The sequence below is a fragment of the Podarcis erhardii genome (assembly GCF_964252035.2).
Source record: "Podarcis erhardii genome assembly, chromosome: Z".
Classification (NCBI taxonomy): Eukaryota; Metazoa; Chordata; class Lepidosauria; order Squamata; family Lacertidae; genus Podarcis; species Podarcis erhardii.
Genome location: NC_138504.1, coordinates 33663519 through 33679206, shown reverse-complemented (window position 1 = coordinate 33679206; position 15688 = coordinate 33663519). Strand labels below are relative to the sequence as shown.

Here is a 15688-nt window from a genome sequence, read left to right as displayed (position 1 = left end):
GCAATGTTTTGAGAGTATTTGCTCTTTCATTCAACACATCACCATCTCACCAACTATCTGCACTCTGCAGCCTCCCTGACTTTCTACACTTCCAACAAAGCCCAGGGGGAAGACACCACAAGGCTACCTCCTCCCACAGGTCCCCCCCAAAAAAAATAAATCAGGAAGGGCAGGCACCTGGGGATGCCGTGGAGTGTGCTGGAGTTATGCTTAAGGGAAGGAAAAAGCCATCTCACTCATGGTCTGCATTCTCCAGGAGTGTGTGTGTGTGTGGGGGGGGGGGGGTGCTCGTTCCACCCATGGCCATCTCATAGTGGTGACATGCCCTGGGAATGTGGCAGAAAAACCGAAGTCTCTTTTCCAAGGGAAACATAGTTTTGAGAAATTTAAAGAACAGATTTCAGCACAGCGCTCATTAGAACTGCAGGCTTCGCTCCAACAGCTGAGGAAAGGTTTACCTTTTCAGATGACGAAAGGACACCTTTCTGAAAGGACTGACCTATCTCAAAACAGTGTCTGTATGAATTACTGTACTTAGCATGACTTAGAGGAGGCAAGCACAACGTAGTGACTCATGCAGAGACTTGGCCAACAACTTTCTCTAAGCAGGTGGCTGCTCTTCAGTGTCTTTCCATAAAGAGCATGCAAATGATCCAATTATATCCCATTTGGACACAGGTTGGAAGAAGTCAGAAACAGATCAGGGAATCACGCAGAGATGTGGCAGGGAACAACCTATGGGGTGGGTGGATGAATTTAGCTCCCAAGATCTTACTTAATTTATTTCTGCCTCCTGGCACACATAAGTTACTGAGTTAGAAGAATGAAGGTATTGCCTGGACCTTGCCAGGTGAGGAGGATGGATCCCTTCTGAAGTGTAGGTGGGTTCAGGCATGACCCAAGATGGAGATTCAGCTCAAAAATGATTTGTTGGAACATCAGGACTAAGAAGAACAAGAATGACAAACAGGGGCACTTGTCCCAGTATATATACTGTAAGCTGGCCCAGGCAAAACACACACACCGCCTGTGATAGGTCACCTTAATGCTACAATAAGCGAATCAGAACACTGGCCCTATCTCAGCAGGGATTGGCTGCCTGCCAGGTACTAACAATGTCATTCCCTCTGTCTTTTATTATTCAAATGAAGCTCCTGAGCTCTAGGCGGCCTGTAGGCATAGGCCTGAATTGCATGCATACAGTCTGCTTTTGCCTTCCACCCACTGTAACCACTCAGCAAATTTTGAATAGATTTAGCTCAGATTTTTAAGCATAATGGAAATATACCAAAGTTTAGAAATGCATAAAGATCACTTAACGTGGAAGGAAATAGATGCAATTTACAGGGAGAATGATATGCTCTGCTAATGTGTTTCTCTGGTGTCAAAACCAGTAAACTCATAGTTGCTTTTAAAAGCATTTTGGAGAGTTGTCTTTGCAGAGGTTGCACTGACAGGTTCTGTTGTGATGTGGGGTTTGTGATTTCAGCTCTCTTGACATAATATGCTGGAGACAGTTCTCTAGTAACACTTCTTTATTAAAAGCAACAAGACTAAAACCTGAGGAGGGGAGAGCTACATTTATAGGGACAGGGAACAAGCTAGAAGGGATACATTTTGGAGGGAACAATATCAGGCAATCACAGTCCTGCCTTTTGGAGGCAACCAATAAGACAGAGGATCCAAATACAGCAGCTTAAATGAACCAATAGTAGCTGTACCCTCTGGAACCAAAAGACAGTTACTTTACCCTAATTCAATTACAGACAATAATAATACAGATATAAAATCCTTTGACTCAATACACAACAGGTTCGATCATAGAATTTTATAAAACTGTGTATGGAATAGAGAAGGTGGATAGTTCCCCCCTCCCTCTCATGAGGCTATAAATCCTGGGCATCCGATGAAGCTGAATGTTGGTAAATCCAGGACAGAAAGTCATTTATTCATGCGGTGCATAAACTATGGAACTTTCTCCTGCAGGAGGCAGTGATTATCACCACCCTAGATGGCTTTAAAAGAGGACTGGACAAATTCATGGAGGGCTAGGCTATCAATGGCTATTAACCACAGTGCTATGCTCTTCCTTCAGAGTCAGAAGCAGCAAAATACCAGTTTCTGGAAACTTCAGGAAGGGAGAGTGTTCTTGCACTCAGGTCCAAATTGCAGGTTTCCCAGAATGGGCACCTGGTTGGCCGATGTGAGAACAGGATGATGGACTAAATGGGCAATGGGTCTGATCCAGCAGGCCCTCCTTATGATTGTGTGTAGCTTCAGTTCGTTCAAGGTGGTTTAGCCAATGGTCTGCGTTGGTCTGAGGCAGCATCCTTGGTTCTTAACCTGTGATCACTCCGAGGGCTAAGGGATTCGCTTCCCAAACTCTGGTGCCCCAGAGCATCTTTTACAGAGGAGGTGCATGCTGGTGGTTCTTTTTAATTATTTTCAAGCTTCACAAAGTGGCAGCATCTACATCTTTTAAATAAATGATTTCCCATGTCATGTCCTGTCAAGCCTGGATTGGCAGCATAATGTACCCTTGGGGAAGACTGACAACCTCTCTTGCCCAGCCCCCCACCCCACCCCCTGGAATAAAACCCTTCATGTGCTTCTGTTTTTATTTTTGGTAAGCTGCCCTTGAAATTTACTCGCTTGAAGGGCGGGTTCGACATTTCAATAAATCAACAAATAAATAATGTATGCATATGCTTGTCACATTCATTTAAAAAACAACAACTTTGGGTGTACATTGGTGGGAACATTGAAAGCATGGGTGTACAGTCTTTTTCAGCCCAAGGGAATGTTCCCTAAACAGCCGCTGCCTGTCAGTATAGAGAATGCTGAGGTAGATGGACCAATGGTCTGGCTTGGACTATAGCAGCTTCCTGTGTTCCTGTTCAATTTGGCTTCCTATTCAGAACCACAAGGACTAGAATCTGAATTGATTTACAGGGGGCTGCAGAGCATCAGCTTTGCATTCAGAAGGTCCCAGGTTCAGTCCTCAGCGGCATCAGTCCAGGTTGGGCTGGGAACCCCTGCCAGCCTGGATAGCTCAGTTGGTACCTTGTGCCTCCAGCTGTTTTTGAACTACAACTCCCATCATCCCTGACTAGCAAGACCAGTGGCAAGGGATGATGGGAATTGTAGTCCAAAAACAGCTGGAGGCACAAGGTTGGGAAACACTGGGTTAGAGAGTGGTGCTGAGAATGCCAAGGTTGCAGGTTCAATCCCCTTAAGGGACAGCTGCATATTCCTGCATCACAGGGTGGTTGGACTAGACAGTGTCCCTTCCAATTCTATGATTCTGTCTGAAACCCCGGAGAGCTGCTGGTGCAAGTCAGCATAGACAATACTGAGCAAGATGTTCTGGTGGTCTGACTCAGTGTAAGGTAGCTTCCTTTGTTCCTGTTTAATTCAAGCCTTTGTTCAGGGTTATGAGGACTAGAATCTTACTTTGTTTTTAGGAGAAGGGCCATAGCAAACTGGGTAGAGAACTTGCTATGCTTCTTGTAACTCATTGGATTAAATGAAATAAATAAATTTAGGTGGAAGTGTGTGTGTGTGTTTTTTTATTTTGTAAACTGCTTTGAAGTTTTATACAATCAAGTGGTACATAATTTTTATGAAGTAAATAAATACACAAATAAATCTAATCACTTAATTTCTTGCTTGTCTGTTAGTGCTTTCAGTATTTTCCCCAGAAAGGGGTGTGTGGTGTGTTTGTAAATGAATGAAACACAGTAGTGTAGAGTTCAACAGGACCCTGCGAGTCATCTCTTCCAACTCCCTGCAGTGAAATAATAGCTGTATACTTTCTTCTTTTTTAGAGAGAGAGATTTGGCCTATTTAGTACGGATATGCAATACATCCCCTGGTCTCTTTTTCAACTGACAGTGTATATTTCCCCCTTTTTCTCTTCACAGATTTCTCCAGCCCAGTCAATTCCACCTCCTTAAGCTCTCCGAACAGCAGAGGAGGGCCTATGGCTGCACCTTCTCTCCATCCGTCGATGAGCACTGGCATTGGTGGGGCTTTGGGGTCCCCTGGCCAGCTCCACTCACCCATCAGCACCCTCAACTCACCCATCAACGGCATGGGGCCACCGTTCTCAGTCATCAGCTCCCCAATGGGGGCTCACCCCATGTCTGGACCCTCCACCCCTGGCCTTGGATTTGGAACCAGCAGCCCTCAGGTGAGTCACCTGGTGGTGGGGACTCTGGGAAGCAGGTGGCAGCCAATGTGATGTGGGGATTGGTAGATTCAGGACAGCGGAAGGGAAGCAAGGGCTCTGTCTGAGTGGCAGAGCACCATCCTATGTTCCACTTAATTCAGTCCTTTATTCAGAGCCAAGAGGACCAGAATCTTACTTGTATTTTTATTCAGAGCCACAAGGATCAGAATCTTACTTGTATTTTTAAGGAAAGGGACAGAGCTTAGTGGCAGAGTACCTGCTTTGTATTCTGAAGACTCCAGGTTAAATCCTTGCTGTCTCCTGGTAGAACTGAGGAATGCCCACTTCCTGAAACCCTGGAGAGCTGCTGCCCATCAGTGTCAACCATACTGAGCTAGCTAGCTGTATTCCTAAGCAAACATAACACGTAGGAATTTGCCACGGTGGTGACTGGTAACAAGACGTCTCTCCCGTATTGGTCTCTGCAGCCACACCAGGTGCTGTAACCTTCCAGCAATTTAACTTCACTCAAAGGGCGCACTTCTCCATTGTCTCCCAAGACAGTTGGGTACCAACCAGACAGATTCATGAAGGACAAGTCTTGTCAGTGGCTACAAGTCATGCTGGCTGTATACTCACTTCAATATCAGAGGTGCTAATGCTTCCGAATACAAGAAGAGTCCTGCTGGATCAGGCCAGTGGCCCATCTAGTCCAGCCTCCTGCTCTCACAGTGGCCAACCAAATGCCTGCATGGGAAGTCTGCAAGCATAAGCACCAACTATAAGGGGCCCAGGTCCCTTCTCCCCATCTCATAAAATACTATGGAGAATGTTGAAAACAATCATTTGCAGAGGAGGCTGAATGTGGAGCTGAGTGTGGTGCAGCTTCCATGGCTGGTGGCTCCTCCTCCTGCTGCCATGTCTGCTGCTGCCATGTTCAGCCCCTTTGCTCACCACTGCGTCATGCACATGTCATGTGCGTGTCATCGCCGCCGCCGCCGCCACCCCATAATCTTCTGCTCAAGTTAGAGCCTCAATCTGCAAGCAAGGCCTAAGCCCTACAGCAACTCTCCTGCGGTTTGCAGCAAGTGGTGTCCAGAAACATTGCTGCCTCCAACTGTGGAGGCAGATCACAGCCATCATAGCTACTAGCTATCAGTAGGCCCCCCCTCCTCCATGTATTTGTCCATCCTCTGTTAAAGCCGTCCAAGTGGTTGGTCATTGCTGCCTCCTGCGGCAGCAAGTTTTTCAGTTTAGCTCCAGTTTTCTCTGGCTGGATGTCAGAGTGTCTTTCAAGCCCAGGCTCTTATTTCCTCCTGTGCAGCAGCAGCAGCAGCCGCAGCAGTTTGTTTTCCTTCTTGAGAGAGAGAGAGACTGGGTGGCCAGTGTGTGTGTGTGTGTGTGTGTGTGTGTGTGAGAGAGAGAGAGAGAGAGAGAGAGAGAGAGAGAGAGAGAGAGGATGGAAGATTACATCAAAAAAAGCCTTCCCACGACAAGGAGATAAGCCCTGTGGATAAAAATAGTACAAACTTGACGAAGACTGACACCTGTTGCTGGCTTGGCTTGGCTGGCTCTGCATTGCACATGCATGCAGTGGGGAGGGGGGACTGGTGCAGAGGGGGGCAAGGAAAGAAGGGCTGATCAGGAAATTTGCCACCACCTGCTGGTCACTGTTGTTGTTGTGTTATTTATTCCAGCTCCCCTCGAGGAGATTATCTATCTGTCTATCTATCTATCTATCTATCTATCTATCTATCTATCTATCTATCTATCTATCATCTAGCTAGCTAGCTAGCTAGCTAGCTATCTAACTGGGGTTAAGAAAGAGTTGGAAAACTCCTCCAAGAGACAGCCTGATCATCTCTGGGTGGATCTTGTGATGCTCAGCCACCTGGATGTGCTCAGACCTCCTTTGAAGGGCTGTAGCTCAGTAGTGGAGCATCTGCTCCTCATCCAGAAGGTCCCAGATTCAATCCCTGGCAGCATCTCCAGGAAGGCCCCTTGCCTGAAACCCTGGACAGATACTGCCAGTCAGTGTAGACAATATTGAGCTAGATGGACCAGTAATATTGACTCCATTTATGGCAGCTTCTTACCTTCCTATTTAAACCAGCTCCTTATTTAGAACTATGAGGACTTGAATCTTGATGTGCTTTTTGGAGGGGAGTGCCAAAAGAATCTGCTTTGCATTCAGAAGGTCCCAGCTTCAGTACCCAACAGCATTTCCAGGTAAGGCTAGGAGAGAAAAATCCCTGCAAGAAACCCTGGAGAGCCGCTGCTGCCAACCAGTGTGAGCAACACTGAGCTAGGTGGATGGACTGAAGGGTCTGATTTGGTAGAAGGCAGCTCCTTCTCTGCCCCCCTTTCCACCCGTCTTCCTGACTTTCACTCCACATCTCCCGGAGGAGAGCTGCCTTGCGCTTCTGTCTATTTTTAGAGGTGGTCATGCGATGCAGAAGACCGGAAATAAACAGAAGGGGGGGGGAGAGATAGAGGGGGAGGAGGGAGGAAAAAGAGCTTGTCAGAGGATGCTCTCATGGAGAGCCCCTCCAGTTCCTGCTGGCTCAGAAGGAGGAGCTCTCATTTACTCATGGCCCGTCTTAAGTGGTTTTCCTGGAGGAGATGCTTAAGATGCTCACGCCCTAATGACTCCTGCAATCTGTCTCTCTCCTTCCAGCATCTTTCCTTTCCATTGTAATGCTGTTAAGAGGTTTTGTTTATGGGGGAAAGGGAGGCATTTCGGGCCCAGAGGATCTGCTTTGTGTGCAAAATGTCCCAGGTTTTGTGCACCTATTTCACTTCAGCACAGGCTTAGGAGCACATGGATTTAACTTTAATTTTTTTGTAGGAAGGACTTAGAGAACCTACAGATGTCTTGGGTTCTGTGTTCCAGTTAACTCATCCCAGTCTTTTGAGGACTAGAATCTTTCTTTAATTTTATGGGAATAAGGACTTAGCTTAGTGGCCGAGCAGCTGGTTTGCATGCAGGGGGTTCCAGGTTCTGTTCCTGGCATCCTCAGGTAACACTGGGGAAGGAAGAATCCCCTGAGAGCTGCTGCCAGCCAGTGTAGACAGTGCTGAGCCAGATGGACCATTGCAATGGTCTTGACTAGATAGAAGGCAGCTTCCTAGGTTCCTATTTATTGCAGCCCAGAATTATGAGGACTAGAATCTTTTATTGTTACAGAAAGGACGTAGCTTAGTGATATCTGTGTCACAGACACACAAAAAGGAAGATAGGAGAGGAAAGGAAGAAGATAAGATGCCATCTGTGCAAAGAAGACACTTGCATCCTTTGCTTCCCCTCTGCACCTCCGGTCCTGAATCCTGCTCAGCACTGCCCCCCCCCCCGCCCCATGAAGCTAGGGAGTTAATGAAGTGTGTGCCCCCACCTTCAAGCAGAGGTGGCACTGATGGAAGGTGTTGAGCATCAGATGGCAGGTGCCACTTGCAATCAGGTTATGCTCTGTCAGCGCTGAAGACCTAGCAGAGCAGAAGGACAGTTGGAGGATGTCTGGTTGTGGGCTGAGTCAAAGCCATCAGGGTTTGCTTCCTTCCTCCCTGTCTCCTCCCTCTCTCCACAAGACTGTCTTTTGCAATGCCCACAGTGGCACTTTCAGGGACCCTGCTTTGTTTGGCATAAGGGGCTTGTGAAAATGGCCAGTGCTGCAAGCCTCTCTCCCTCTCTTCCTCCCTCTTTAAGAAAATAGTGGCTGACCATATGCCTCAATGGCAGGACCCAAGTATAAGAGTCCTCTCCCCTCCTAGCTTTCCAGCAACAGGGATTCAGAAGCATGACTGCCTCTGACTATGGAGGAAGAACATAGTCATCAGGGCTAATAGCCATTGATATCCTTCTCCTCCATGAATCTCCACCACTGCCTGCACCGTTGTGCGGCGGAGTTCCATAGTTTAACTCTGCACAATGTGAAAAAGTTTCTCTTATCTATCCTGAATCTCCCAACTTTCAGCTACATTACACGAGCTGAAAAAGCAAGAAAAGCTTCTTCCCATCTACTTTCTCCATGTCACACATAATTTTATAAAATTCTATCATGCCACCTCTTACTTGCCTTTTCTGTAAACTGAAAAGTCCCCAATGCTTCAGCCTTTCCTCATAGGAGAGCCATTTTGCTTGCCATTCCCTGAACCTTTCCCAACTCTACTACAATATCTCTGGCCCTGCCTGACGCTGTCATGCGACCCCTAGGAAGTTACCCACAAGGGATCACGGACACCCCCTTTACAAGCAGCTTCAGGCTGGTGAGTGAGCGCGTTGCCGTAACTTCAGCTTGGATTTGGACTCCGAGGCTTCCTGGTTCCTTCTGAGGCTGTGATGTGCAGAGCAGGTGGCGGCTGCTGCTCCTCTCTTTTAATATTTAGCCCCCTCCCCTTTCTGTTGCTGCTGCTCCTGGACTGCCAGGCTGTTCTGGGCTCAGCCTGTGGGAGATTGCCTGTCATCCCTTAGGCCATTCTGACAAGGACTTGGCGGGGGCCCGAGCCAAGGGAGGTGGCTGATGCTTGGATGCATTTAACTTTGTGGATGTCTTTCCTCTTAAAGGCAACAGTAGGGAATTTCTTAGACAGGTGTTTGTCCTTCGGTGTGTGTATAAAAAGTATGTTGAAAGCTTCCTTAAACTGCATCAGATTGTGGGTCCATCTAGGTTCAGTATTGTCTGCGTTGACATGCGGTGGCTATCCAGGATTTCAGAGGCCCTTCCTCCGGAATAAATTAAGATTCTAGCCCTCATGGTTCTAGAGTTCTAGTTTAAATAAGGAGTGGTCTTATGCTGAGTCAGGCCACTGGTCCATCTAGTACAGGGGTCAGCAACCTAAGGCTCATGGGCCACAAGCAGCCCACGGGGGTCATTTAACCGGCTCACACGACGCCCCAGAACTGAGCCGGCCACTTGGTGAGTCCCCACGCACTGTGCTAAACCAGCGCAGCGAGGGGGCTTGCTTCCATGGTGCCGGAAAACGTGTCTGTGCATGCGCAGATGTTGAAATTCACATCTGCACAGATGCTGGAAATCACACACACACGCGATCCAGCCCACAGAGGGATCTCTGCTGGAGTAAACCTTGCCGGCCCCAATCTAGTAGCTCAGTATTTCCTGCATGGACTGGCAGCAATGGCTCTCCAGGGGTGCAGGCAAGGGACCTTCCCAGCCCAGGAATTGAACCAGGAGCTACCTGCAAACATCTGCTTAAGAAATTAAGTAGAGCCTGGCTGCTGGATCAAGCCAGTGGTGCATCTGGTCCAGCATCCTGCTCTCACAGTGGTCCACCAGCTGCCCCAGCTGGGGGAAGCATGCAAGGAGGACTGGCTCCCTCCTTGTTGTCCTCCACCAGCAGGTGAATGTTGTTGTTTTTTGGGAGGTTTTGGGAACTGACTTTTTTTTTAAAAAAAAGGAAAGGGCTTTTAATAGTTCTGTGCTGTTTCTATTAGTTGTATTTAATATATCCTTTTAAATATTGTTTTAACTCTGTTACGGTTTAATTATTTTCTAATTATTAACTTTTAGCTTTTTGTATTTCATTTGTGTTGTTTTAATTTGTGAAAGCCACCTGGTCTGGAGAAAAGACAGGATATTGATACTGTTGATAACAACAACAGTTGTGTCCTTACCCACAAACAATGATAAATCCCCCTCATAACTTTTAAAATCAAAATCACCCAGCGCAGGGACAAAAGTTAAGATCTACCTGTGAAGAGAGGAGTTTGCATTCTTTTTTTCTGTTTTTATTTTTGTTTAGATTAGTTAGGTTATTTTATTGCCATGTATTAGATTATATGAAAAGTCTTAATAAAAATCTTACTAAAACAATAATAATAATAAATCACCCAGCACACACAAAAAAATAGAGGGTGATGTTCAGGTAAATTTACTCCAAACATTACTAACTTTTATTAGGACATAGGAAAGAAAGTACTTCTTTGCACAGCACATGTTTAAACTATGGAACTTGCTCGCATAGGAGGCACCAACTTGGATGGCTTTAAAAGATGCTTTAAAAGATTAGACAAACTCACAGAGGAGAGGGCTAATGAGGGCTACTAGCCAGGATGCTATGCTCTGCTGCTGCAGTTGGAGACAGCAATGCTTCTGAGTATCACTTTCTGGAAGCCACAGGAGGGTTGAGGGTTCTTGGGCTTGGGTTCTGCTTGCTATAGTTTCTCTGGTTGACCACTGTGAGAACAGGATGCTGAAGTACATGGGCCATTGGTCTGATCCAGCAGGGCACCTTCTTATGTTCTTAACCTAGTCATGCTCAGGAGGCTCTATTCTCAGTCAAAACCTCTCACACACCTTTATGGGAAGAAAGGTTGGATCTGGCTTGATCGCTTGCAAAAAGCAGAGTGAAGAAATTCATCTGCTGTCCCTCATCAGATGCTCTTTGGAGCGCTTGAGCACAGAAGAGGAAGGACTTCTTGGCGCCAGGGTGGGAGAGGGGAAGACCCCAGGATGTATCGTGGTTTGGGGGCCAGCCACTGAAAGAGGAACCTTGGGAGGTTCCCGTTCCTGGGAGCTGAGTTGCCCGTGGCTTGAGGTTTCTTGCTGACACATGCGGAGCATCGCCTTTGCTGTGTACAGCCTGGGTGGACAGGTGATGGGAAAAAAGTGGTTGGGCACTCAGACTCTGAAGCCGTGATGCACAAAGTCCCCAAGTGAAAGCTTCTGAACAGTTTCGGTTTTTCATTCACTGCCAGGCAGTGTTGCCCAGTGGTCAGGGAAGTGTGGTCCGACCACACTTGGAGGCCACCAACTTTTCTATCCCTGCTGCTCCAGAAGGGAGGACCCAAACCAATGGATTCAAATTGTGAGGAAGGAATTTCCAACTAAAACCTTAGAAAGAACTTTCCAAGTAAGAGCTGCTTGATAATGGTATGGAGTCCCTTGGAAGGTGGTGGACTCACCTTCGTTGGAGGATTTTAAACAAAGATTGGGTGGCTTTTTTTTCAAGGATCCGTTAGCTGTGATTCCTGCACTGCAAAGGGTTGGATTAGATGACCCTTACAACTCTGGAATTATATGATCCTATACTGGTTGTTGTCAGGATAAAATGGAGAGGGGCAACTCCATGCTTTGAGCTCCTTTGAGGAATGGTGAAATAGAAATGAAGTAAAATAATAATAACAATTAAACAGAAAAGGTCTATGTGAATGCTAGCTGAATCTTTTTCTTCCACGCTGAGATAAATAACATACTTGTGACTTTAGCAAGGCTAACCCCTACTCCTTGCTCTTCCTCTGAGCTGGTGTTCACCAGGCAGTTTGCAAAGAAGCAACTGGGTTTCCCTTCCCCCATGGAAAGAAAGAAAAAAAAAAAAACACGCCCACATATTCCTTGCCAAAATAAAGAGAGGAAACAAGGCAGCCAACTTGCAACAGGAAATTTTTTTTGCACCAGGCGGGTTCAGTCCTCAGGCGGAGACAGGACTGGGCGGAGAGAGAAACAGAAAGTGCTGATCTCAGAAGTTTAGAAAGGGGGGAAGCCCAGTTTGGCTGGGATGGCTTCCAGAAAAGCCACACATCTTCTTTTGGGGCACCACTGCAGGATCTCAATGTGTGACTCCGCGGTGGGGGCAGATAGATATTTGATATACGTGCATGCCGAATTCGGCAGAGATTTTATTGGCTTCGTGATAAAGGCGAACCTATGCAATCCACACTTCCCTAAACAAAACCTAAGAATGTAAGAAGAGTCCTGCTGGATGAGCCCAAAGGGAGCCCATCTAGTCCAGCATCCTGTTCTCACAGTGGCCAACCAGATGCCCCATATGGGTAACCCACAAGCAGGACCTGAGAACAAAGAGCCCTTCCCCCCTTCTGGGGTTTCCAGCAACTGGAGACTCTCCTGCTGCTGCTGTGGCTGTTGAAGGGGGCTGTCATCTTCCCCCACCCAGAGACTCCTCCTGTTGCTGCTGTGGTTGTTGGGGGGCTGCTGTCTCCCCCACTTGGAGGACTGCTGCTGCTGTGGCTGCTACAGAAGCAAAGAGGACTGCAGAGAGTACTGCAGGGGCTAGGACCCTGGGCAGGCAGGAGAAGTGGGAACAGCTGCTGCCCCAGCTGGGCGTGGTCCAACTGCTGGGGCAGCATTATAAAGTCTGCCTGCCCTGAATTCCATCTACCTGGCCCTGCAATGCCAGGTCAATGGTTCACAAGACCACTGCCATCCATGACTTGATCGTGGATGGAGGACTTGACCTGGCATGTGTAACAGAGACTTGGTTGGATGAAGCAGATGGGCCTGTCCTTGCCACTGCTTGTCCACCAGGTTTCTCTTATGCACAGCAACCTAGGTCATGTGGGCGGGGAGGAGGGGTTGCAGTGATTTTTAGAAAGTCATTAGCTTGCACCAAGCATCCTATTGGGAAGACCCAGATTTCTAAGTGTATGTTCTGGACGTTGGGCAGTACAGGGTTCCTTTTTGTGTACCGACCTCCCAGCTGCACCAAGGATTCCATGCCCAAGCTGCTTCAGGTCGTGGCGGATGTTCTCCTAGAGGCACCTAGTTTGGTTGTCCTAGGGGATTTTAATATCCACGCCGACACGACCTTACAAGGGGCTGCTTGGGACTTCATGGAAAGCATGGCCTCCATGGGGCTGTCCCTGAATAAGTTTGGCCCAACACATAGTCGCGGATATGCTTTAGACTTGGTGTTCACCTCTATGGATGTTGGTGATCCAACACTAAGCAAAAGCGAAACAAAAGAAGTCCCATGGTCCGATCACTTCCTGGTGCAACTGGACTTCTCCACAACCCTTCCCCTCTGCAGGGAGGTGGGACCGATTTAGATGCTCTACCAACTGAGCTATCCCCAGAGGTCGAGAATTAGCAGTCAGTGTAGGCTGCAGTGAGCTAGATCAACTCTCAGTTTGACTCAGGATAATGCAGCTTCTTGCATTCCTGTTTGAATCAGCCCTTTATTCAGAACTAGTTTGGAGTATTGTACGTATTGGAACATTTGGATAGATGTGGTTTCAGATCCGTCTTCGGCATAGAGTACATTCTGAGAGTGACCTAGGGGCTCCAGGTTTCTTAGTCTTTTTAAATGTCAAGGTTGTGCTCTCACAGCTGTTATCCTGGGATTGCAGTTCGAAAGCACTTCAAAGTGCAAGTAGATAAATAGGTACCACTCCAGCGGGAAGGTAAACGGCGTTTCCGTGCGCTGCTCTGGTTTGCCAGAAGCAGCTTAGTCATGCTGGCCACATGACTTGGAAGCTGTACGCTGGCTCCCTCGGCCAATAAAGTGAGATGAGCACTGCAACCCCAGTCGGTCACGACTGGACCTAATGGTCAGGGGTCCCTTTACGTTTACCTTACACATATGGTATGCCTTTGTGCTACACAGTTAGTTGAAGAGCAGTCCGCTGTTTTGAAGTGCATTGCCTACATGTCCCTATGCATAGTTCTCTCGCTTGATGCCTCCTGTTTCCTTTTATTCTCTTTCAGCTCAATTCTCCAATGAACCCTGTCAGCAGCACAGAAGATATCAAGCCTCCGTTGGGAATCAATGGGGTCCTCAAAGTTCCAGTGCACCCATCATCTGCCATGGCCTCCTTCACCAAGCACATATGTGCCATTTGTGGAGACAGATCTTCAGGTAGCGCCAATGTTTTCAAACACCCTCCAGGGGGAGGCAGGATATGTGGGGCAGCAATGAGTGTTAGCTTGGGAGTTGCTCTATGCTAAGAAAGATCAGAACTAATTTACACCAAATTAGGGATTAATTTGTACTTATTTGTTTCACAAAATTTATACATTGCTTGATTGCAGTATGCAAAAAGATGAAACGATAAAATTTTCCCTAAGTAGAATTGATAATCATTTAAGAAATTTGAAAGGTTGAAATAACAATTATAAATAAATAATTATAAATATATAATATATAAATTATAAATAACAAACTCAAATGGGATTTTAGCAAGCCCCGAAAAGAGTACTGTGAAGGCCCCTGCCTTCACTTAAGAGGCAAACGGTTAAAAGTTTAGGTGCTGTCACACACACAAAAATCCATTTCTTACAACGTGGAATAGGTGATCTTGTAGGTAAACTGGCCCAAAATTCTTAAGGGCTTTTTAAACACTAATTGTATCACCTTAGCTTATCTTTCTTCCCCGCCTCTGAATAAATTTGAAACAAGCCAAGCTTCTAGTCTTGCCATGGTAATGGACTGGGTGAGAGCCAACAAACGGAAGCTCAATCCTGATAAGACAGAGGCACTGTTAGGGGGCGGTTTCCTGGACCGGATGGCTGGGAGGTTGCCTGCTTTTAATGGGGTTACTCCCTTTGAAGGAGCGGGCATGTAGCTTGTGGGTACTGCTGGATCTTTTGCTGTCGCTTGAGGCTCAAGTAGCCTAAGTGGTACAGAATGCCTTCCATCAGCTTCAGCTGGTGGCCCAGCTGTGGCCATATGCTATGTTAACCTCCAGGTTAGACTAATGCAATGTGTTATACATGGGGCTGCCTCTGAAAATGGTTTGGAAACTTCAGCTAGTGCAGACTTCAGTAGCCAGGTTGCTCACCGGGGCAAGATGGCTTGAACATATTATGCCAATCCTGGCTGACTGCAATGGTTGCCAATTAGTTTCTGGGCCCAATTCAAAGTACTGGATTTGACTTATAAATCCTTAAATGGCTCAGTACTTCAAGGACTGCCTCTCCCCATATGAACCAACCCAGACTCTGTAATCACTACTACTTTGTGTGTCTCCTCCATGAGAGGTCTGGGGGGTGGCAGCCTGAGAACCGGCCTTTTCTGTGGTGTCTCCCCATTTGTGGGATGCTCCCCCAGGGAGGCTCACCTTCTTTGCCTATATTAAGGTGCCAGGCAAAAACATTCCTCTTCTCCCAGGCCTTTGGATAATTAAACAATCTATGGCCTTTTAACCTGTGGGGGGGTATTGTTTTTGCTTGTTGCTATGTTATGTATTTCTGTGTTTTAATACTGTAAAGCATCCTGTGATCCTCAGTTGAAGGGTGGTATATAAATTTAATAGATAAAAATATTCTCTAACCTTCCTGCAGTCAATGACATACCTGAATCCTATACCCCTCCTGAGCCTGGAAAAGCCCATAGAGCTAAAAGAGAAAATGGGATAGAGCAGCACTCTTCCTGCTTCAGCTCTATGGGTTTTTTAACTATGCGCACGACCTCATGACCAAGTTAGCCTCATTATCATCGTATTGTTGCTCTTTCTCTGTCCCCGCACCCAGGTAAACATTATGGGGTGTACAGTTGTGAGGGCTGCAAAGGCTTCTTCAAGAGGACAGTGAGGAAGGACCTGACATACACCTGCCGGGACAATAAGGACTGCTTAATCGACAAGCGGCAGCGGAACCGGTGTCAGTACTGCCGGTACCAAAAGTGTCTTGCGATGGGCATGAAGCGGGAAGGTAAGGCGAGAAGGCGGCTCAAGACTTTGTGAGATCCAAAATTAGGTGGCCTCAGGGTTCTGGGTTGAACCGCTTACGGCAATGCTAGAACACAGAGAAAGCCAAATATCCAGAG

The 15688-nt window shown here is 47.1% G+C and overlaps 1 protein-coding gene and 1 long non-coding RNA gene across 8 annotated transcripts in view; one reads left to right on the top strand and one right to left on the bottom strand.

Moving 5' to 3' along the window:
• Positions 1-15688, top strand: part of RXRA (retinoid X receptor alpha) — a 131597-nt gene that overhangs the window by 86871 nt on the left and 29038 nt on the right. For all 7 annotated transcript variants that reach the window (XR_014152539.1, XM_081847133.1, XM_081847131.1 and 4 more), the window contains 3 exons: positions 3924-4192; positions 13630-13780; positions 15394-15573. Coding sequence is in view for 6 of the 7 variants with exons in the window: in XM_081847133.1 (XP_081703259.1) it covers positions 3924-4192; positions 13630-13780; positions 15394-15573 (600 nt within the window). In the remaining variant the exon portion in view is untranslated. The remainder of the gene's footprint in view (positions 1-3923; positions 4193-13629; positions 13781-15393; positions 15574-15688) is intronic.
• LOC309333612 overlaps positions 432-15688 on the bottom strand; it is a 150185-nt gene continuing 134928 nt past the window's right edge. Inside the window, exon 6 of the long non-coding RNA XR_014152587.1 lies at positions 432-442. This is a non-coding gene — a long non-coding RNA (uncharacterized lncRNA). The remainder of the gene's footprint in view (positions 443-15688) is intronic.